The 24,314-nt window shown below is 36.4% G+C and overlaps 3 protein-coding genes and 1 pseudogene across 6 annotated transcripts; 1 reads left to right on the forward strand and 3 right to left on the reverse strand.

Moving 5' to 3' along the window:
• Positions 1,431-4,475, forward strand: LOC104782767 (inactive TPR repeat-containing thioredoxin TTL3). Its single transcript, XM_010507787.2, has 7 exons — positions 1,431-2,489; positions 2,569-2,764; positions 2,866-3,053; positions 3,146-3,479; positions 3,567-3,768; positions 3,852-3,958; positions 4,048-4,475. Exons 1-7 carry the CDS (start codon positions 1,576-1,578, stop codon positions 4,198-4,200), a joined length of 2,094 nt encoding a protein of 697 aa, XP_010506089.1. The 5' UTR covers positions 1,431-1,575; the 3' UTR covers positions 4,201-4,475.
• On the reverse strand, positions 4,620-6,676 carry LOC104782768 (14-3-3-like protein GF14 mu). 2 transcript variants are annotated; one of them, XM_010507789.2, is made up of 7 exons: positions 6,419-6,676; positions 5,896-6,202; positions 5,710-5,797; positions 5,508-5,617; positions 5,269-5,417; positions 4,976-5,034; positions 4,620-4,894 (listed from the first exon to the last, which is right to left on the reverse strand). In XM_010507789.2, the coding sequence occupies exons 1-7, from the start codon at positions 6,489-6,491 to the stop codon at positions 4,892-4,894; spliced, it is 789 nt and encodes a 262-aa protein (XP_010506091.1). In that variant the 5' UTR covers positions 6,492-6,676; the 3' UTR covers positions 4,620-4,891. The 2 variants fall into 2 exon arrangements, with proteins under 2 accessions (XP_010506091.1, XP_010506090.1); XM_010507788.2 differs by having other exon boundaries at positions 4,976-5,037.
• On the reverse strand, positions 7,147-11,802 carry LOC104782769 (annotated as a pseudogene).
• LOC104782770 (protein ROS1-like) lies at positions 14,930-22,845 on the reverse strand. Of its 3 annotated transcripts, none has more exons than XM_019245040.1 (24): positions 22,498-22,845; positions 21,828-22,041; positions 21,594-21,732; positions 21,290-21,374; positions 20,238-20,357; positions 19,894-20,033; positions 19,745-19,809; positions 18,657-19,640; positions 18,456-18,546; positions 17,887-18,358; positions 17,717-17,796; positions 17,522-17,606; positions 17,355-17,446; positions 17,212-17,280; positions 17,088-17,124; positions 16,928-17,010; positions 16,364-16,777; positions 16,127-16,163; positions 15,980-16,037; positions 15,748-15,887; positions 15,597-15,662; positions 15,398-15,512; positions 15,270-15,308; positions 14,930-15,176 (listed from the first exon to the last, which is right to left on the reverse strand). In XM_019245040.1, the coding sequence occupies exons 6-24, from the start codon at positions 19,998-20,000 to the stop codon at positions 15,076-15,078; spliced, it is 3,135 nt and encodes a 1,044-aa protein (XP_019100585.1). In that variant the 5' UTR covers positions 20,001-20,033; positions 20,238-20,357; positions 21,290-21,374; positions 21,594-21,732; positions 21,828-22,041; positions 22,498-22,845; the 3' UTR covers positions 14,930-15,075. The 3 variants fall into 3 exon arrangements, with proteins under 3 accessions (XP_019100585.1, XP_010506093.1, XP_010506092.1); XM_010507791.2 differs by having other exon boundaries at positions 21,823-22,041; XM_010507790.2 differs by having other exon boundaries at positions 21,818-22,041.

Consider the following 24,314-nt stretch of genomic DNA (forward strand, 5'->3'; position numbering starts at 1 on the left):
TTTTTTTCGTTCCCTCTCGTATCTATTGTAATTACTAACTATTCATTTATTTCATGTATATGGATTATGGAGTATTAAATAGGCTATTCGCATTTAAAAAAATTACTTTATATGCTTATAACAGTACAATAAATATGGTGGTTTTTTTTTGTTTTTTTTGGCAAAATAAATATGGTGGCTTAAACAAAAGTTTGGCTGGCTTGATAAATACATAGATGCTAAAAAGACGATCTTACCCTCAATCTTCGCTGTCTCTGAGTACGAAGGATTGAATTCTCTACGTGGCATTTTCTGGCAAAACTAATTATTTCTTCTCATATAAAAGTTGGTCAAATTAGTTTAACCAAAGCTCCAAAAGTCAGTGATCTTTGACATATTTTTTTTAATTCATGATTTTTTTTTTAAAATATTCTATTTTATTGAAATAATCAATAGATCTACTTTCTAGAATGTTAATTCTTGTTAGGATTTTTTTTGTTTATAATTTTTTTTAAAAACTGCTAGTTAAAAATACTAATGTTCTCACCAAAAAAAAGTTAAAAAATACTAATGTCTGATTACTATATAATCAATTGAGTCGGCCAATTTAATGCGGGACTTCTTTACAACGACCCCTGAAAGTGGGTTTGATAAATGAAACAAAAAAAACATATACTACAAACAAAGCCTACAATGCAACAAAAATGTAATAAAGATAAAATAGTAACATGTCTGTGGTGCATTAAATATCCTAGCAAGTTTTTTTTTAAATAAAATTCTAATATGAAACCTTTGCTTATGGCTAGTGTTTAGTAGTAGTAGCCTGTAAATTGAATTAAAAAAAATCTGATATCTGATAGAGTAACATTTTGGGAACATGAGAGTGAACGTGCTTGTATCTGCGTGCCTTGACATTTTGAGCAAAAATAAAATAATTAAAACCATATTATCCCTAACTGCACGTCAGAAAGCATCTATTTAAATACTAATTACACATTCCAGAGTTTTTACGCTTAGTCGCTGACACTTAACCCCTAGATTAGATGCAATGTATTATCATAATTCGTTTCCTTTTCTTTTACAGCAATTAGTTAGCAACAATATGAAAATATATGTAGTTAGCAAAGTGTTAAAATGTTCTAATTTATAGTATTGTGAACATTAAGTTATAATATAAAATTAGTTTTCGAATACTGTGATTTAACCCCAAAAAAAAAAGTCAACTATTCTAGACTATGTAAGTTATAATATAAAATTAGATAAAAATCACCGAATAAATGTCATCAACGAGTTTGNAAAAAAAAAAAAAAAAAAAAGTCATCAACGACAAGTAGCCGTGAAGAGAGAGAGAGAGACTCGTGAGATGAACAAAGAAGAAGATCAATGTCATAATCACAGTGTAAATAAAATTTTCGTAATCTTTTTATTAATTAATCAAGATTAATCTCTGAGAATTCCTTATTATTTGATCTGTCTTCTACTTTATTTATTTTTCTTCTCTCTCTCTTCTCTCTGGACTCTCTCAGTGCTTGTTTCTTCAGTCGTCCGGCGTTGTGGTCCGGTGCTTTCTGAGAAGAAGAAAGCCATTAAAGAGTGATGTCTCATTCTAGAAGGCTTTCTTTAGAACCTGCTATAGATTCAATTACTGGTAGATTCCGTGATTTAAAGAGACACGATGATGACGTCGTCAACAAACCTGACTTCAGAGAACTCGATCTGGGTTCTCCTGTCTCTTCCTTAATGCCACGTGGCTCTGCTTCTTCTTCTTCGTCTTCTGCCGCTGCTACTCCTACTAGCAGCTCTGGCTCCTCTTCGGGCTCTGCTGCTTCTGCCAAACCGTCGGTGATGGCCAAGCGTTTCGAGAGTCACTCCGGCGAGATTTCTAGCCCCGGATCCGGAACAACGCCGACGACCACCACAACCCGGAATCTTAAACCGGGTCATCGAAGATCTTCTTCCACCGGTACGCCGTTGATCTTCTCTGGCTCTAGCTACTTTACATCAGCTACTACTACGAGTCACACCTCGCCTCAGGGAGGTGGTAGTGGCGCTACGTCGGCAGTTTCGTCGAGTCCCAGCGTTTTACCTGCCGGAAACATCTGTCCGTCGGGTCGGATCTTGAAAACCGGAATGTCGAGCCGGACCTCAACCAGGACTGAGACTCTCTGTACAGGAACTGGAAATTACGGACACGGAAACGTTGTACGCAGCGGAAGCGGAGGCGGAGGAGGAGGAGGAGGAAAGGCGGCGGGGAACAACGGCGACAACCCGGAGGAGTTGAAGAGATTGGGGAATGATATGTATAGGAGAGGCAAGTTCTCTGAAGCTCTATCGCTTTACGATAGAGCTATTTCGATTTCACCGGAAAATGCTGCTTATAGAAGCAACCGTGCGGCGGCTTTAACGGCGTTAAGACGGTTAGGAGAAGCCGTTAAAGAATGTCTTGAAGCTGTTAGGCTTGATCCTTCTTACTCTAGAGCTCACCAAAGACTCGCTTCTCTTTATCTCAGGTAATCTTGAGACTTTTGTAATGGCTGCGCTGTGTGTTTTGAGTTTTTAAAGACTGAGAATTGAATTGTTTGCTTTTAGATTGGGAGAAGCTGAGAATGCAAGACGTCATATTTGTTTTCCCGGTCAATGTCCGGATCAAGCTGATCTCCAACGGCTACAGACGCTTGAGAAGCATCTCCGGCGATGCTCGGAGGCTCGAAAGATTGGAGATTGGAACACCGCTATTAAGGAAACAGATGCAGCCATTGCAAACGGCGCTGATTCGTCTCCTCAGGTGAGAGAGAGAGAGAGAGAGACTTCATTGCCATAAGATAAGGCGTTTTTGTTGTATTTGCTTTGTAACTAATGGTGATATTTTTGATTGGTTTGGCACAGCTTGTAGCTTGTAAAGCAGAAGCCTTTTTGCGTCTTAACCAAATAGAGGATTCAGATTTTTGTATATCTTGCGTTCCAAGACTCGATCGTCATCATTACCAATCTCAACTGCAAGCTAAACTCTTTGGTATGGTAGCTGAAGCTTATGTGCTCTGTATCCAAGCTCAAGTTGATATGGCATTAGGAAGGTGAGCTTTCGAAACTCGGACAAGTTTTTTTGTTAGTTGCGTGTTTGATTATTTCGGCCGGTGAGCGAGTAAAGATGATAGGTTTGTTGCAGATTTGAGAATGCGGTTGTAAAGGCAGAGAGAGCTGTAATGATCGACCAGACCAATCCCGAGGTAACGTCGGTTTTAAACAATGTGAAGATGGTTGTGAGGGCACGTACTTGTGGTAATGAGCTTTTCAGTACGGGGAGATTCTCGGAAGCGAGTGTAGCTTATGGAGACGGTCTGAAGCATGATGGCTCCAACTCGGTTTTGTACTGCAACAGAGCAGCGTGTTGGTATAAACTCGGTTTGTGGGAGAAATCTGTTGAAGATTGTAACCATGCGCTCAAAATCCAGCCTAGTTACATTAAGGCACTTCTAAGAAGAGCGGCTTCATATGGAAAGGTGAGAGACTAGAACTCAGTGTAATCAGCTAATTAACCGAATTTTGGTAGTTTATTTGAATGACATATAGCTTGTTGAAATATATAGCTTGGTCGGTGGGAGGATGCGGTTAGAGATTATGAGTTCTTGAGAAGGGAACTTCCGGGAGACAGCGAAGTTGCAGAGTCTTTAGAGAGAGCGAAAACTGTGCTAATGAACAGAAGCCAAGAGTCTAAAAGCTTAGGATTCAACAACGAAGTTGAAGCGGTTTCGACTTTGGATAAGTTCAAGAGCTCTGTATCACTTCCCGGTAGGTTTAAAACATACCAAATGTCTCTGAAAGGTTGAGATTTCATATGTCTTGCTCAAGTGGATGGAAACATTTTTGTTCAGGTGTCTCTGTGTTTCATTTCAAATCATCATCAAACCGACAATGCGAAGAAATCTCTCCCTTCATCAACACTTTATGTCTCCGGTATCCATTAGTACATTTCTTTAAGGTAAAGAACAGATTCCAAATACGCTACACTTGTATATATAACCTATGTTTCTCCTCACTGTTCTAATCGAGGAAATGAAATGTTATTAGGTGGATGTAGAGGAGAGCATGGTGTTGGCGAAAGCAGAGAGTATCAGGAAAGTTCCGACATTTAAGATGTACAAGAATGGAGATAAAGTGAAGGAGATGGTTTGTCCGAGCCACCAGTTTCTAGAGGACTCTATAAAGCATTTTCTCTTATGAATGAGAAAGCCCTATCATCAGTTCTCTGCTTCCCTATGATTCGATGATCAGAAGAGCCTATTTAAAGACTCAGAAAGCAATCTTTGTGAAAGATGGGGAAAGAGCTATTCTATCAAATTCAACAAACTATTCATTCTTTCTTCTAGTTTTGATTCTAATTCTTTTTTTTCTTTTTGTTTTTGGAGTTCGACTCTACTTGCTTTGGCTATATTACATATGAGTAAATGTTCAGAAGGATTCAAGAAATGCAAGCTTCATTGTCTATTTCCACCTCACTTAACTTGTGAATGCTATTTCTCTCATTGGTGTGGTTGGTTCAATCAAACACACCAATGAAACAGAGTTGGGAAGTGGAGATGGAAAGAGTGTGTACTTGAAAACCAAACAGCTTCTGTCTTACCAATTCAGACATGAAGGGATATATAAAGACTGGATCCATAATATGGACATATAGTAAGAAGACAGTACTGAAAAATAAATTACAAATACGCAGTGTCGTGAGTCAGGCATCAAATGATGCAATACATTCAAACCAGAGAGATTTGGGACTAAACCATCGTACAAGTAACATAGACATTAATGATACAGGAAACAGAGGAACCCTACGTTTCGCTATTATTCACGGCGCATTTAGTTGTTCTTGATACATAATGACCATGGCTGCCGCTATTATGGGTGCACACATATCAGATCACTGCATCAAGAGCAAAGAGATCTTGTGTCAGATTTGACTAATTTGATTTCACTTCAAGGATAGGAATCCCTTCTACTTTACCTCTGCTATATCTCCACCTGCACCGGCTTTGGCAGAACCGTTCGTCTTATGGGCATCATCTGCTGCATATATAGGCAAAATAAACATTTAAAATCCGCAGCAAAAATATGAACCATTATGAGATAGGGAATCATCTTCTGGAAATGCTTAAAATGTCTTATAGATACATTGGTTTCCAAGCAAAACAAAACACCACATTTGAGTAATGACTAGATACATCCAGAATGGGAAGAAAAAGCCAAAAAATTAACATCATAAAATAAGAGATTGGTTAGGTTCAGAATGAGTATTACCTCCTTCTTCTGGGATGTCAGAAGTCCACAAGGTCAGATTGTCCCTAAGGAGTTGCATTATTAAGGTGCTGTCTTTGTATGATTCCTCGTTCAGAGTGTCAAGCTCTGAGATAGCATCATCGAACGCCTGCTTAGCAAGGTGACATGCCCTGAAGAGAAGAGAAGAAAATAACAATCTCAAATATCCAAAACAATGAGTCTTTACTTTTCTTAGTATATAATAAACACAATCTCTAAACCTTTCAGGTGCGTTCATGATCTCGTAGTAGAAGACAGAGAAATTCAAAGCCAAACCCAATCTGATAGGATGTGTTGGAGGGAGCTTAGCCTCAGCAGCAGTAGTAGCAATCTATAGAGGAAACAAACAAATCAAAAACTAAAAGCAACGAAAAACGGAGAATATCAAGTAATCAATAACACTATAGAGCACAAGTAGATCACCTCATAGGCTTTCAAAGACTGATCAGCAGCCTCTTTCCTCTCATTCCCTGATTTGAACTCAGCAAGATAGCGGTAATAATCACCTTTCCTGCAAAAAAAAACAAACCAATAACAAAATAAAAAAACTTCAGACACATAACTTAAAAACCTAAATTGTTTGTAAAAAGAGCAATATAGAGAGCTTACATCTTGTTGAAGAAGACAGTTGATTCACCCTCAGAAGCCGATGGAATGAGATGCTCATCTAAGACAGACATAATATCAATGCATATGTCTGCAAGCTCTAACTCAACCTTCTCCATATAATCTTTGATCCTCTTTACGTTAACATCATTCCCTTTCACAGCTTCCTTCTGTTCAATCGACGAGAAGATCCTCCAGGAAGCTCTCCTTGAACCAATCACGTTCTTGTATCCCACAGAGAGCAAGTTCCTCTCTTCCACCGTCAGATCAACGTTCAATTTCGCAACATTCTTCATTGATTCCACCATCTCTGTATAAAAGAATCCACATTTTACAATAAATAAATAAAAAAATCGAGACTTTTGATTTCGAAAATCGACAAAAAAAAATCCCAATCAAACCAAACGATTAAAACCCTTTTGATAAAAAACCAAACAGAGAAACAAGGTAGCAGAATTAGACCTGACAACCACACATAGATAGAACCAATTCGAAAAGGAGATAAGAAGATTCTTTTTTTTTTTACCTTCATAGCGCTCAGCTTGCTCAGAGAGCTTAGCGAGGTAGACGAAAGTGTCACGCTCTTTACCAGAAGCCATGGCCGAGATTACTCAAGATTTCAAATTCGAAAAGCTTATGTCTTTTTTGTCCGACTGGATCCCTAGTCTGTCGACGATCGCTGTTCTTTGTGTGTGTTTTGTTTTTTTTTTTTTAACTTTTCCTCCAGAACCAAAGAAAGAAACACAGAGAGAGAGAGAGAGACGTGGGGACACAAGCGTAATTAATGCGGGTTTAACGGGGTAATTAATAACAAAACTCAAAAAGGTCAGTGTCTGTAAGTGATTTTATTCATTTATATTATTCCTCGTGGGATCCATTACCCAACTATATCATGACATGTCATATCCACCAGTCCACTCATTTTATTTGTACTTTATCTTCTCATGATATTTATTTATTTCTCAATTCATATAACTGGATTAAATCTTCTATATTTCATCCCTATCTACTACAATAGGAAAACAAAATTTCATCTTATAAAAAAAATAAGAAAATACCTATCTTGTCTTTTTTTTTTTTAATAATAATTCATTATGATATTTTTGGTCATCTAGTTTTTACACTATATATTAATCAACCAAATACTCTATTGTTTTGAATTTTGTATCTTTTCTTATAAATTGTTTGCTATTTTTTTTTTCATTATTTCACAAATATATATATTTCATAGATATAATAATTGAACGACATGAAAACTTAAGAAATTATCATATACTCATTTAAAAGCAAGCGTACACAGACGAGGGAGTCAGAGATTTCATCACATGATAGGAGGATAAACATATTACGTTACATAGGATAGATTTTAAGGAATGGTACAAAGACGGTTTAAACTTGCTTAACCGGTGTTTTGCATACCGGCAGCGATACCCTTCATGGTGAGGATAACGGTGTCTTCAAGTCCTGGTGCGTATTCGCTCTTTGGATTGAGCTTCACAAGCTCAGCTGCTGGACTAGACTCCATGTATTCCTTAGAAAGATGCGGCCTGACTTTGACGTGGAAGCTTGGGTCACGGATCTGCTTCAGTGTGTAGGCTTGGCACACGTTCAGTGTCGTGATGTATGGGTCACGTAGCTGCAGCCTTTGCCTTAAGTAAGGGTCACCTTCTAGAATGTCTTTGTGACCTGCGACCTGGCAAGGTAAGAAAGCGTCCGGGTTAGTTTAAGTGCTAAAATAGACTTAAAGCAAGGATCACCTACAAGTTATAGAGACTTTATACCTGGAGTAGGAGGCGTCTGGTCTCTTGGTAGTTAACTCGGAGTTGTTCACCGAATGGCTGAAGTTCTTCAGAGACGAGGAGGCGGTCGTACAGAGCTGCGATTCCTGGATCTCCTTTGGCGAAAACCATTTCGACTAGATCAATTGTGACACGGAAGAAAGGCCATTGGTTGTACATCTCTTTGAGCATGTTGAGATTCTTATTGTCTTTCTGGATCACACGTTTGAATGCCCCTCCAAAACCTAGCCACACGGGTAAGTGAAACCTTGTCTGAGTCCATGCAAAGATCCACGGGATTGCACGCAGTGACTCGATTCCTCCGCTCGGTTTACGTTTAGATGGTCGGCTTCCTATGTTCATTCTTCCATATTCGAGCTCCGGTGTCGCCTATAACACAAACCCAAACAAGAAGTTAAGACTTTCTTTAACTACAATTTGTTTATGAGAGGCGTATTTGTTTTGGTTTAAAGCTTACCAGACGGAAGTACTCAACAAAACGGGGCTCCTTGAAGACAACAGAACGATATTCTTCAGTGGCAATTATAGCCATTTCATCCATAAGGACACGCCACTCTGGCTTAGGGGAAACCGGTGGATGCATTCCGTGCTCAAGTGTAGCAGCCGTGAAACGCTGAAGAGTTCTAAAGCATAAGTGCTCTTCTCCAAAAGACTGTTCGATAACTTCACCTTGAACTGTTACTCTTAACTGCCCATGAATGGTATCTGGAGGCTGAGACAAGATAGCAAGATGGGTAGGTCCACCTCCTCGTCCTACAGTCCCACCTCTTCCGTGGAACATTGTGAGCTTGACTCCATATTCTTTTGCCACCTTCACAAGCTCTTCTTGAGTCTTGTATAACTGCCAAGCCGCAGATAAACGACCAGCATCTTTACCCGAGTCAGAATACCCGATCATGACTTCTTGCTTTCCGTTGATCCGGTTTCTGTACCATTCTATGGAGAAGAGACGAGCCACTGAAGCAGGAGCGGATTCTAAATCCGCTAGCTTCTCGAACAACGGGACAACTCTCAGAGGATGAGTGATCCCGCATTCACGTTGCAAGAGCTCAACAGCAAGGACATCCGATGGAGTAGTGGCCATTGAGATTATATAAGCACCAAAACTATCCGAAGGAAGCTCGGAAATGACTTTGAAAGTGTCCAACACATCTGCGACCTCTTCAGTTCTGGGGAGATCAGGTCCAAAGAGAGGGCGTTTCCCACTTAGCTCAGATAAGAGCCATTCCTGTCTTTTATCCTCTGACCATTCTTTGTAAGATCCAATACCCAAGTGTGTTGTGATAGCATCCAAGACATCGGTGTGTCTGTCAGATTCTTGTCGGATATCAAGTTTCACAAGCGCAAGCCCAAATGTTGAGACTTGGCGCAAGAAATCGAGCAAGCTTCCATCAGCAATAGGTCTGTCACCGCAATCACAGAGCGACCTGTAACAGAGCTCAAGTGGCTCCAAAAACTTTGGAAAGAAACAGAAACAATCAAAGGTTAGAATATTAAAGAAATCAATAGGAAGGAAACAAGAGACAAGTTGATCTTAGGGTGGTTCAATCCATGTTTTGGTTTTAGAAAAATTGGTTACTAAATCAAATCAACTATGCCATTGCTTTTTACAGTTTCAACGTTTAATCAAATATGTGAGTTTTTGGATTATCTGGTTTAAACATCTCTAGTTAATCTGCAAACAGCAAGAAAACACACCTGATCCAAACTTGTGAAAACAGCATCTTCGGGAACGTCTGAAACTCCGCTTGACAATAACTGGCGTGCACGTTCACGTGTGTTGTACAGCTTGTCCCTCACATCTCCAAGAATAGCTCGGTATGGCTCATTTGCAGGGATTTGTTTCCAAAATTCTACATCCATCCAAAAACCAATTATACATCCAGCAAAATATAACAAACTGTTGAGTCTTATATAAAAATTGTCATAGAATGTAACACACCTATATAGTGTTTTGCATCCCTCTTCGCACACCTTTGACGTTCTGCACGCACCCTAAGTTCCTCATTGCAACGCCACATAGACATCTGCAAAAAAACACAAATAAAAACCAAAAGTAAGATCTCTGTCTGGGAGACTACAACCAAGAAAATTAAAAAAAGCAGCAAAGTGATTTAACTTTTCCTTACCTCAAACATAAGATCTTCAATCTGGGAGAAGTAGAGATTAGCAGCCATCATTCTAGCTAATAAGCATACATCTCTTGTGACTTCAGGAGTTACTCATGGATTTCCTAGATTCAGAAAATGTCTCCACTAATGAGAACCAATTCATGTTTTAAATGGCTAAAGAGAAGAAAGAAGTGAGAGTGTACCATCACGGTCTCCGCCCATCCATGAAGAGAATTGAATGAGAGGCGCATTGTAAGGAACACGCTCGTTGATTCCAATGTTCTTTAAAGCCGTGTCAACACGTCTCAAGAACTTTGGAACTCCTTTCCAGATAGTCTCGTGGAAGTAGCTCATACCCGCTCTCATTTCATCTTGCGGTGTAGGAGGAGTTCTTCGGATTTCATCAGTGCGAAAAGCAGCTTGAATCTGGTGCAACCAAAAACATGAGTTTTTTAGTAGAATTTTCATGCGAAAGAAGCTTCATTGAGTTCTTAAGTTGTGTATGTACCTCTCGTTGCAGAGCTTCATCGAGTTCTTGTTTATCATCAGGAGTAATGTCCTTTGCATATAACTGCGTCAAACAATCACGAATCCTGAAAACATAGAGATGAAAACTCATCATCAGTAAAGTCACACACACACACACACACACAGGGCATCAACAAAATGTGGGAACTCAAACAAAGGTTTAACAAACCTTCCAAACTTTTGGAGCAAAGACCGACGAACAGATTGAGTCGGATGAGCAGTCAAAACCAAGTCAACAGTCTGATTCTTGAGAGCATCAAAAACCTCTTCAGGAGTCTTGTTAAGCTGCAAAAGCCTCTTGAGAGTCTCTTCAATGTCGGATTCAGTTGTCGCAGAGGCCTCATCAGCGAAATCGCCTTTCTTGAGTTTCTTAATCCTACGCCTGTAAGCAATCTGGACTTCCTCAGCCAGATTAGCTAAGCTAAGCATGTTGGAGAATGCTTTAGTGACAACAATTGAATCCCCTGGATCCAAACTCGTCAGCATATTCCCAAGCTCCTCTAGCTTATCAGTATTGCGGTTTCCATCGTAATCAGCAGCAACCTCGTAGCATTCTTGAACCTTTTGACACAAAAACAAAAACATAATCTGATTCAGAACACCAAAGCATTAACTGAATAAAACAAATCTCAGTGAGCCATTGAAGCCAAACAAAAATAAGTCTCTAATTAACAAAAACAGAGAATCCTGATGCAAAAACTACTCAATATTTCACTAAAAAGGATTGAACTTTACCGATAAACTAAGCAGATACAACAAACCCACTTGATAATTTACTGATGTTTTAACCCTAAACGTAACTAAAAGTTCAAATTTTTAACACAAACACAGTTCTCTCAACAGAGAAGAAAGAGTGAGAATGATCACTCTGAGAAAGAAAGAAAGGGAACATACGAATTCTCGGACATCCTCGCCATGCAAATCCTGAAGGATATCGAGAAATCGATCGAGCAAAAGAGCATCGTACTCGACAAGCTTGTCGTCTTCAGAAACTTTCCCAGGAGCAAGAAGCCTGAGCTGAGCATCAATCGAAGCCATCTTCTCCAAATTTCTCGCTGCCATCGTTGATGCTTCTCTCTCTATCTCTCTCTGTTTCCTTCTCTAGTGAAATAAAACTGCTTATAGAGTAGAGAGATTCTCAATAATGTTCCAGGATGACACAATCAGAGCAAATCAAGGAAATTATATCCGAAAAAGCTGGAAACTTTTTTAAAAAAGATTCACTTTTTATATAAGTTACGGGAAAAAAAAAAGAAAAGAAAAAGAGAGTGGCTGGCGTAGCAGAGTAGAAGAAGCTCGTGAGAAAACCCAAAAAAAAAAACAGGTGGAAAAAGAAGAAGAAGAAGAAGATCGAGAAGGTTCGTTCACGAGGAAGACGATGGGATAGAGAAGGAAGAGAGACAGGTGGATAAATGTTTGATAGCTTTATTTTGATTTTTTCCTAATAATAAAAAGAGTCTTTCTATATAGTCCATTCGATGTGTGTAGTTTGTATCTTTTATTTATAGCCGAAACATATGCTCTATAGTCCATACACTTTTGTTAAAAGAGTTGTATACTCTTTATTGGGAGTTCTAAATTCAGATTTTGTTAGATTTTTTCTTTAATTCAGGTTATGATAGATACTCTCTATCTTGGTCCTCTTAGATTTGATGAAACCGTAGCATATATAAATCTATTGATTTTGTAAAGTTTTTCTAATTTTTATTTTTAAATATTGATTATTTTAATTTTTTTGTGAGGAACAAAAAAAAAAAAAAAACTAAAATCCGTTGAAGGGTGATAAAAATGTAAGTTTCTTAGTTTTTGAATATTATTATTTTTTTTTTTAATAATGATTGCGACATATGAATATGATAAAATTTTGAGTTTCAAAAGCAAAATAGACTAATTAAAAGAGTAAAAGACTACGTTATTGTCGTAAACCAGACCAGGAGTTTGCTCTGTTCAAAGTTTTAACTTAACAAATTACATTATGTACTTAACTAAGTAAGTATGTAAAGATAGATCTGTATCTATGATGTCCCCATATGAGAGTGTTAAAACATAAACAAAATGGTGAGAAAATTTATGAACTGCTTTTTATCTTTTGAATGCATGTACGTCCGTCATACGAAATTAGGAACGGGGACCAAACTCTGCATGTGTACGCTTCTGATAACTTTTTTAGGGTGGACCAATAACTAATGAGTCCACCAATTCGACTTTTATTTTTTCCTTTTTTTGGCTTCTTTTTTAGTATAGCACGAAACTTAATATCGTTTATTGTTTTTTTGTTTTTTTTTTTTATCTTATGCTTTTGTACGAAAAGCATTTTAGAAAATGTGAAAAAGCTTACAGATGATTAAGGGGCAAAGGATATGGAATATGCCAAAGGATATGCTGATTTGTTTCATGTTATAGCTTCCTTCTCCTTCAAAGTTTGTATTTGTGAGAAAGGAAAAAAATTGATTTAATATAATAACGGGAGAATTATTTTTCTTTTAAGTCATATCAATCTAACTAGAAAAATCTGTCTAGAAAATGGATTCAAAGTAATAACTAGTTTTTTTACCAACAAGGTTTAGAAAACTATAAACAAAGGTTTAGAAAAACAAAACTAGCTACTTGGGTGCAAAAAAATTGAAGAGGAAAATCCCCAAAAGTTGTGGAAGGAGCCAGAAATATAATTCGACTTTTTGACCTTTTGACTTAAACGTACTACGTCTGTTACGGTCTTATCATATAGTTCTTTTTTTTTAATAACTAGTATTCATATTTATATTCTTTTTCTAAGTTGATTCTCGAATCTAAGAACAATCACCAACCAAAGATTCCGACGAGTGGAAATAGAATCATATAAAGTCCTTATCGTATCAATTTATTTTATCAAAGGCCTTATCGTATCAATTTATAAATCCCAGACAAATGGAATCATAAAAATAATATACACAGATATAAATTCGCTCATGTTCCATATTACAAATATATCGAAGATATATATATATATATATATATATTTTTAAAAAGTGTGAAGTGTGTATTATATATACAATATATTGTATAATTATATAACAATGCATACTATCACAGATTATATGAGCTTTAGAAAATGTGAAAGGGCAATGGATAATTTGTATGTAACCTTTTAATTTCTTCAAGAGTCGGACAAAAGAAACAAATACGCCAATATAAGTGTTTTTTTCACTAATATGAGGTGTATATCAAATAAGTTTGCTCTCATTTAATTCCTTATTTAACTATAGCCACTAAAAACTTGACCAACCATTCAACCAACATATACATTTTGTCCCGTTTCTCATACATACTTTCTCACATTGAATACGTACGTGATATTTTAAAACTGAGAGAAAAAGACAAGCAGTATCCGACGACGACCCGTATGGCAAAGAAGATTCGTACGTACACATACATTGTTTTGCATGTTTAACTAATTCACATCTTGTAAGATTAACTCTAACCACAAGTTTTATTATATATGTTTTGCAATTTCATCGTCAGTAGTAGCATCGCAGTATTTATTACTTTGAAGCTTAATGTTAAATCCCTCTGCTTTGAATAAAAAGCATAACTAGTCCGATCCGAGCTCACAAGCTTGGCTGCAGATTAAGATTTCAACCGAAGAAGAAATCTTAGCTCATCGGGAAAACACAAGCCACTCATGTGCATACATGATTGATTATTGCAAAGAGAGATATTACATTTTCAGTTTACTATGCTACTTTGAAACGTACTGATATCCCAAAAAAGTTAAGTCCGGTTGTGGAGATGGACAATCATAACTTATTTGATCAGTATAATGTTTGATCCTTATTGGTATGATTGAGCTATAAAAGAAAACAAACAATAAAAGCATAACTTTCTATATGTGAAAATGAAATTTGAGATAGTGGTGGCTGGTGGGAATATATGCTAATTAAATGTTATACGGATATTCTCCGGATATTTTATACGTATGCAAACATATATATATGTACCGTGTTGTACTGCATCCAATATAATATGTGCATATATATACGTATACGTATACTCATTACTCAAACAAAACTGCATAGTAATTTTATGCTCACGAGTTAACAATTATTTAACTAACATTATATGCTATATATAGGAATATTATGATGATTCAGTATTCAGTATTCACATATCACAAATACGCAATGACGACACACAAAAAAAGTGTAACAAAACTACAAAAGTGATATTTCGTTAGAGATTACGATTGAACCGACCAAATAAAAACGACCTATGACAAACCCAAAAGGTCAAAGCAAACGATATCCGTGCTTCAAAACTCGATTCGAGTGGTCCAAGTTAGCGAGAGAAAGAAACAAAGACGTAGAGGATCTATAGGTGCACGAAGCTTCCTTAATTAGCACACAAAATAATAGTAATAAAAATTACGCAGATATTGAAACTTGAAAAGTCGGGCACCCTGGGCTCATGTCAAATTAGGCCATGTAAACTCGACCCAATTACAGCCCAATATCAAAAGATGACTTGCAATTTCTTTTTCTTCTTGTTCGATCATATTCATTAGTAACTGAAAATAAACAAAATAATCATGTGATCATTTTTCTTTGTTTTTAATTTTTTTTTTATAAACAACCATGATTAAAAAATTTAAACAACGATGATCAAAAAACCAATCAACAATACAAAAGTACTGAATTTCTATCTTTGTAATAAAGAGCTCTTGTTTTAAACTTCAAACTTTTATGAGAACTAGATGGGACAGAATAGTATCAAGCTTGTGTCTTCAGTTTGCTTCCTGGGAAGTGGAGTCTGGCAATGAGAGGCTTCGGTCCTCTCGTCCTGCGGTCGAACCCGCGTACACATACGAACCCTACAAATTTTAATACATTAAACATTTCAGAAGAAAAAAAAAAAAAAAAAAAAACAGAATGAAATTGCTATAGGCTTATACAAAATAATTTACCTCTCCAGAAGCATTGCTGTATCTCGTAGGTAGATAAGCCTGAAAAAAAGTTAGGTCGAGTGGTTAGAACAAGTTCCTGGCTCTGATCAACAATAGCATCACATGTCCAACAATGAGAATGTTATTACCTTTGAATATCGAAGTTGTAGAGGTTCCGAAGTAGACCGTTTTCCTAGGTAAATCCCATATCAAATCCCTTGGGACATCGATTGGTTTTAGGCTGGATGCATGATCCGCAAACACCTGGTGTATATAGAATTCATCAGAGGTTAATCAATGCAAATAATTAAATGAACGAGTTAGATATATTGGAGTTCAAGTCCTCACTTCGTTAACTTGGAAGTAGGTCCCGTTCAAAGGGAAACTACCTCTCATCGCGGTTCTACACGGAATCTGCAAGAATTTACAGTATTTTATATATATGTTGTAGAAACATAAGAGTAGTTAGTAGCAAAAGGAGTTTGATGCAATTACTCACCAAGATTGTCCCTCTCACAGTCTGAGATTGTGCCTCCTTGATGCTCTTGCAGGAGAAACAATTCTCTTCATCACAAAGCTTACCATTTGCTTGGGATATACACTTACTTACAGCTGGTTTAATGGAATCAGCCGTCTCACCTGTTTAAAGCCACAACGATTAAGAAACCTTTTGTATCGATCTGATTTCATGATTAAAAAATTTGCAGATCACTAAATAATTGCTAGATCACCTGGCGTCCAAATAGCAAGCAAGTACGAACATGGGTCATCAGGTTCCCTCTTCTCCAACTGTCACAAACACAAACAGCTCGTCAGATTTTAGATATTGACAGACTATAGCATGTGTTCTTCAGTCCTTGTCTAGATATTTGACATACCTCAGCTAGAAGAGGATGTGTGTCTGGCAGTTCATAACTGCAAGATACAGGAAAAGAAAACAGAACCAAGTTATACATAAGTCAAGCTGAAATTTGTCTGCTTCCCAACCCACGAGTAAATATGCTTGGTTTGACACTTAACGATTTACTGTATCAAAGCTTTACTGTATCCGAATTTACTTTTGATTTCATTTCAACCTAAGAGACGATGAATAACAGAGAAAAATGGATACTTACACTTGATGTTCCGTCCTTAATCGGCTGATATTCTTCAGTTTTGGCATTGGGAGGGAAGCAGCTTCATCAGTAAGTGCAACTAAAGCGGTGGACATGTTTCCGACTTCTTTAATGTCTTCCATTATTTTCTTTAAGCTAATGGTAAACGCATCCGTGTTTAGTCTGATGGTAGGAATTTCTTCAGGATCCTCAAAAAAAGCATCTTCAATGTCAGCTTCAATGTCAGCTGATACTTGCTCTGGAGATGCTGGCTCATCGATTATGGGTTCACAAAACTTGAGGCTATTTGCAGTTTCTGAGTTTAATACTTTTGACCCTTGCTCGCTATGCAATGGTTCTGGCAGGTAGAGAGGCATAGGGTTTTTATCAGGAGTCCCCATACCTTTCTCTGTACCGGGTAAAGCAAGCCTTGCACTGAAAGAAAACCAAATGAAAAGTTACTCAATTTTATGTACCATTTCAGAGCTACTTTAGATACGGACCAGTTCTCATTTAAAGGGTTATATTTGAATAAGGGGTATTTCATAATAATACTAAAGTTTAAGAGAGAACCTGTTTCAATACCTTGCAAAAGCACTTGCAAAGTGCTTGCATTCTCCTCTCATAGGACATGCATTGCAGTTTGGTTTTGTCTTTGTGCAAAATACCTGAAACAGTTATTAATTAGATTAATAGAATCTCATCATCTTAGATATGTGTATATGAGTAATTCATTAATGTATACCTTTCCAAATGTGATCATCTGATAGTGCAGTTCATATCTGTAAAAATATAGGATGAGGCATTAGAATGAGGCATGAACGAGTGTATTAGAATGAGGCATGAAAAAAATAAGTCAGTGTCCTTACAGTGTTTTTATATCGAATTTGCATAGACGGGGCCAGAGATACTTCTGAACAGAGTCAAGAACAGGATACCTGGACAAAACAAACCCCAGTTATTTAAGTGAGAAATTTAAATTTCCAAGTAGGATCATTTGTAGAGTGCTTACATTTCTAGAAGATGCAGCTGCAGTGATTCTGGGAGCGGTTGAAGGGGCACCCATCCAAGTCTAACGGCTATGCGCCCAACATTTGTATCAACCTGTCAATAACTTAAAGATCATGCATCATAAAATTCACTAGAGGGACAACAAGAAAAAAACTGATCCTGACTTACGGGAAAAGCAAGTTGATGTAGCGTAAGAAGCCGCACACATTCCGTGCTTTTGAGCCCCAGACCATTGATGCTCATAAGATATTCTCTGCACATATACAATGCAACTGAATCACTAAAACTCTCTAATTAAGTAGTCATTTTCCTATATTGTGATAAATAACGAGAAAATAATATACTTCAGTCTTTCAAACTTACTTTCCTTTATCCGGTTGAACATCTCTCAACCATTCTAGATCGATACTTCCATGATCTTTGACCAGTCGATCAAGGAAGCTCTGCATTATTAATCATGTTCAAACTCAAATGGTTATCTAGAATGTTCAGACTCATATTTAACTAAAAAAAAAAAAAAAAAAAAACTGTACCTGTATCCTTTCTGCAAGTAGGTGGTGCAGACCACGTTTCTTTATTACTTCAGCAACTTCATTGACATCTGCTCTTCTTACGGCCTCCCAGTCTACAGTGTCCATACTTGTTGCTGTTTTTTCTCTTTTGGCTGTTCTATCTTCTGTCTCTCTTCTTAAGATATCCCAATCAAAAGACTTTTTCTTCTCCTTCACACTGCTTGAAACCCCAACTTCTTGCCTTGAATTGTCAGACTGACTCTTTTGATTGGAATCTTCTTGTGAGCCTTGTAGGCCCCGTAGGAGCTTCAGATAGGAAGTATGATACTCTCCTTCTAAGCTGATCTCTGAGCTTTGATCGGGTGGGCTTGACATCGACTCCTCTGAGTCCAAGTGAGTTATTTGAATAGAAGTCGAGCTTGTTCCAACGTCAAAATTACTGCTGGGTACTGAAGTCACGGGAAAGTGTGCAGCAAGTGACATGAAAGCAGAACTAGAAGGAAAATAAAAAATTAGACAAAGATGTTAGTTTTTTGACTTGTTGTTGTCTTGGATTTAGTTTTAAGATAGAACTATGTAGGAGATTATACCTTGAAAGATGGTCAGAGACGCTCTGGGTGAGAAAGACTCCTACAACGGAATCAACAACTGATCCCTTCCAAGGCGTAAAACGTCTATCCCCTGTTAGAAAACCGAAAACCATAACAAGAAGTTAAATGAACCATACAAGTTAGATCAAATACTAATTGAAACCATGTGGTTAGAACAAAAGGACAAGTGTAGTGTATAACCTTGTACAAGATGCATTCGTGCTATAAATGCCTCTGCTCGTCCTCGAAACACTTTACGTTCTTCCTCCCAATATTTGGCCCCATCAGTTCCGTCGCTATTAATATCCTCCAACAGCAGTTTCCACACTCTCTCTGTCTCATCGTCTAAGTCAACCTTTGGTAGTGGGCGCCGTTTTTTAACAGGAGTTGAAGGCACAATTTCTCCAGTGCCACCGCCAAAGACTACAATCTGGTTGGTTTGTGATTTCACACACTTAGTGATTCGCTTCTTTTTTCTCACGGTCACCCGTGTATCAACAACAATCTTCTTATCCTTCTGCTGTGGTTTGCAGGTTGGTTTTTCTACTTGTCGTCTTCTCTTTGCAGTTTGTGTAATCGAAACATCAACATGGCGGCTGCGCTTTCTCTTGGGCACCGGAAGAAGCCAACCTTTTGATTCTTGACTCACTAACAGTTTCTGAAAAACAGCGGTCTGACCTGCTTGTTCTGTGTCGGGGTTGGAACGGTTTTCTCCGTGTTCCAGTTCAAAATGTAAGGGTCGTCTCGCATGAGTTGAGGTATCTACAGCTGATGAATCAACTTTTTTCCTCCGCACATATGTCCTGAGTGTCCTGATCGGTGGTTTGCTTTCTTCAGAATCAGCAACAACTTCATCAACATTGTCACTCGGACTCTCCACTGATTCATTCTTTTTTCTCATCAACAATTCCCTGTCTCCTACAGCTGCCGGAGTAGATTGATCCTCAACCTTCTTCCTCCGCACATACGTCCTAATCATCGGTGGTTTGCTTTCTTGAGAATCAGCAACAACAGGTTTCTTAGGAGTTCGTGGTTTAGGTGCTCTTCTTACGGCATTGGTCGATGCCTCTTCCTCATGGATCTTCTTCTTGGGTTTAAGAACCTTTGGTCGATGTTTTTTCTTCGTCTTTGGTGTCTTGATGATATGTTCATCTTCAGCAACTGATCTCCGACTCTCCGTGTCTCCTACATTGACAATGAAGTTTTTCTCAGTCCAAAATAAGATAGAATCAAAACCTTTCAAAGCAAATCTCATTTTCTAATCACACCAGAATCAAAAGCCCTCTTACCTGTACGTTCTGGGATCTGACCGGAGAAACAGAGTGATTCAGTGTCCTTGTTCCCAACAAATCTCCTGCATATGCATCACATCCATAAGCAAATAACCAAAAAGACGATTCTTTGAAATTTCTCTACTTAAAAACCAAAAAGCTCTTACCTTTTCCCCAAATGTTTACCATGAGCTTCCTCCTCCACAGTATTTGAGCCGATCGGAGCAGTCTGCTTCATCGGCGTCTCAGGAATCCATGGATCTTCTTCTCTCATTTGAGAAAAAGTTGTAACTTTCAATTTTTTCCACTGCAGACCAATATTAGAAATTTCTTAGACTTAGAAAACGATTAAATCCATTTGAGAGAGAGAGAGAGAGATCTTTAAAAGTCATTGATTTTAAGCGTGTAGCGACATGAACGATTTACATGAAAGATGACTCTTTTTTTATGATCGCAACAAATTGTTTTATGTAAGTAACAAAAACCAAAAAGTCATAGTAAGAAATCATACCAGTAGGATCGATGGAGGAGATAAGAGAGAAATTTGTTTCGGTGGTAGCTTTGAGAGGATGAAGATCACCGAGAACCGATCCTTCGTTCTACTCTCTTGGAAACGATCAAGTATAAAGAGCTAAGGTGGACAAGTAATACAGAGAAAAAAAGGAAAAGCTTTTTAGCGTGTGTAACATGTGACTTTGTTTGTTGTGATGACTTCGTTCTTATTTTTTCTTAGCCGTTTGTTTATGCAGCGCCCGAAAATCCGTTTGATTGACAGAAAATATTTTAATAGATTTTTATTTAAAAATAATAATTTGTATCTCTTAGACCATTTGTTATTATTGTTTTTTCTGTCATTTTTTTTCCGTTTTTCTTTTCGTCTACAGATAAATTATATAATTTAAATATATATACACTAAGTATAATTTTGATTTTGTTTTCGGGAAAATGATTTGAAACTTGGTTCTAAAATTATCAATGATCTTTTTAGGGGTTTGTTTCTTCTTATGTTTTCGTAGCCGTTTGTTTATGTAGCACGCAAAAATCCGTTTTTCTGTCATTTTTTTTTCTCAATTTTTCTTCTCGTCTACAGATAAATTATATAATTTAAATATATATATTTTAAATAATTTTACGTCTTATAAGAATTAGATAAGTATGATTTTGATTTTGTTTTCAGAAAAATGATTTGAAACTTGCTTCTAAATTTATTATTGATTTTTAAAAACTTTGTTGTTACAAGACTGTATATTTGTAATGTTGATCGAAAATATGCTATTCTAACAATATTTTCTATTTTTTTCATGTGTTCAAAAAGTTTAATTCGAGATTACAAAACTTATATGATTCGTTCTAGAATTATAATTTTTCAACGATATGGGAATAGATTGTAGGTGAAGAATCAAGCTGAATTATACGAGGAATCACTTCTATTTTTTTGCTACTTATAAACATAATCACTTTTCTTTACTGTCAAACATCAAGAAAAAAATAACAAATTTATTCAAAAAAAAATTTGCAGGTGGAAGAAAATCATGATGTTGGTGTAATAGTACTAGTAATTACCTTGTAGACTTGGGATAAAATCAACAAACAAATGCTATTCCTAAAGAATCACGTGATCTCCACCCTTGTTCCACGTCACCAATCCCTGCAAAACATAAACACAATATAGACGCAGTTACATATTTCAGCTTTTGATTAGTGTAAAAACAGATTGGGAGGAATTATTTTGTTACACCGCCAACAAGAATTCCACCAAGGGCATTGTTTATTACCGACAGTCACAGTGTTTATGTACAAACAATCAGAATTTACAGTTTTCTATCAACAAAATCGTTATAGGAAAAAAAGAGAGATCATTAGTTACCAGTGTTAAAGCAGTCCAACCATATGAAACTTTTCATCGCTTCACCATCTTTTAAATTAAGGTACTTTACTAACAAGCAGAGCCAGAGGCTTCCAACAATTGACATCTCAACCGTCGTTAAGTATGATGTCTTCTTGACCTGTAACAGCGAGACAGTGGGGCTATGTCTAAAATTGAACTACAGATTTTTCTATTGGACTGTGACATTTTAAATGATGACTGACCTGACCTGACCTGAGAAGCACATTTGACATAGAGATGAGGCTGAACCCGAGGGCACTGAGGCTAACCAAGTCCGGGATAATCCCATATAAAAGAGCACTTGATCTGAATTACTGGCATTAATTTGAACCTTTGTTAGAGCCTTCACCAAAAACTTAGTAGGAGACTGCTGCCACGATCTCCAATAAACCACAAAGCTCATAATTGTTGAACTGATTGCTTCTGCCTACAATATATGTCAAATAGAATGGAGATGATGAGTTAAAACATATTTGACTTTAGAAAATATAAACAACACCATGTCTGAAATATGATCGAGCTACTATGAAAAATTCATCACTATCTCCTTAAACCACTAAAAGCTATCAAACAGAAATAAACACAAGCAAACATCTTAGAGAAGCGTTTTATCATCTTTTTGAAAACAAGGAAAGAACAAATCGGATCAGATCAAACAGTTGCCGCCTTATCGCCTTTGAAAAAGATTCCTACTGCCATGGAGGAGATTTACAGAAGCTTAGAGAAGCAGCAACCAAGCAAAAATGTTATTCAGGTAATCACATAACACAAAAGCGATACACTACTAGGCACTAGCTTTAGATACAAAGCAGGACCATAAAGAACAGAGAAAGAAACCAAATCAAATCTGAGAAAGAAACCAATTAACTAATTTCACCAAAACCTTAGCGCGTCGGGTTGAAGCATGGCTTGTAGGATTGTCTGGTTTATATCACTAGAAGGAGACGTATTCTTTAGCCATCTTGGCTCGTTACTCCATATAATATTTTGAATAGAAGAGGAAGTAGTAGTAGTAGAAGATGAACAGAGGAAGATGGAGAAGAAGACGAACTGGAAATGGTTGAGTAAAACCAAGAGTTGAGATCAACAGAGGAATGGAGTCCGCCGCCGGTGGAGTATACAGCAGCAGCTCCGATCGAGTCCATCACCGCCGTAATCAGGCCGGCGTAATTGATGACCATCTCGTTTTCTTTACTCGTCACTTTCAGATTTTTAGGTCGTAAAAAGAAAACTTCGTTCAAAATAAAATAAAAAAAATTGTAAAAAGAAGAACAAAAAATCTGCATTAAAAATAGAAATAGTAAATTAATGATATTTGTGAGGCTAAAATTGTCATTTTACAAAGTTTCCTAATCTCCTCTAAAAATTTTAAAATGACAAGTAAACAAAACAAAACTGGAGGGAGTATGCATCAAATAATATACTAAAAACATATATAATGGCATACAGAGTTGCAAAAACATATATAGTTTTTTTTTTAATATTTATACTACTACTATTGTATATGTTTAACATTAATAATGGTTAAAAATCAAGAATTAAAAATAATTAAACATAATTTTAATCCGGGACAATTAGTTAAGTATATTTATAAAAATATAGATTTTCTATGATATTTTTTTTATTATCATGTTTGCTGGCTAGAGAACGGTAATTATAGATGTTCGATGTGGTGAAGATCAGCTGAGTGAGCAAATAGGTAAAATCCATAGATAAATTAATAACTTTAAGAAGATTTTAGTTTTTGATTAATTTTTTGGTTAAAATTTTGTGCTAACAATATTAACATACCAAATATAAGCTTAACATACCAAATATAACTTGTGATGTTATTTGCTGTGATGACTTTCTTCTTATCTTTTCATAGCCGTTTGTTTATGTAGCGCGTGAAAATCCGTTTAGTTAACAGAAAAAAACTAATAAATTTTTCTTTAAAAACTATACTAAAATTTATTTTTGGTTAAGGTATAGTCTAATCTGATGCAATCTGAACAAACAATAATGCACCATACATATATTTTTGGGAATATGTGTGGAAAAATAATTATTGTGCTAAAATTTGAATTCATGCAATGCAAGAACACTTTTAAAGTAGGCATGACCAAAACTTAACCGTAATCATATTTTAGATCATCACCGGACATACCCAAACTGTAACCAGATTGTAATCGTATAAAATAGTAAAAATTGTAACTGTTAACCGTAAATATATGGTTAAATTATATTTATTGTAATTATATCAAAACTGTTGGCTAACCAAACTGTAAATTTTAATTATAATTATTTTTAAATATAATAAAATATACCAAGAATTATTTATTTAATATGAATCATATGATATATAGATACATGAGAATTAAAAATAAATAATATTAATCAAATCATATCATATCATCAAATAATATCAAATGTATCGTATTATTCCTACCAACAAAAAAATTTATCATATTATTTCTTATACTTTTATTATATTGATTGGTTAACTATAGTGTAAGATATAACTTAGGAAATGGAGTTTATATAACTATATTATTAGTCTTTTACAGCATACATGTAAATAACACAATTACATTCTAAAATTAGAAAATAAAGTATATCCATTGAAAAAAATCCATACTATATCTTTCTTCTTTAAAACTCGGAAATTATAAAAAAAAAAAGATTCAACATCAATCTCTCTTATCTAATGTTTTGAAAATG

Source organism: Camelina sativa, chromosome 4, assembly GCF_000633955.1.
Source record: "Camelina sativa cultivar DH55 chromosome 4, Cs, whole genome shotgun sequence".
Lineage (NCBI taxonomy): Eukaryota > Viridiplantae > Streptophyta > Magnoliopsida > Brassicales > Brassicaceae > Camelina > Camelina sativa.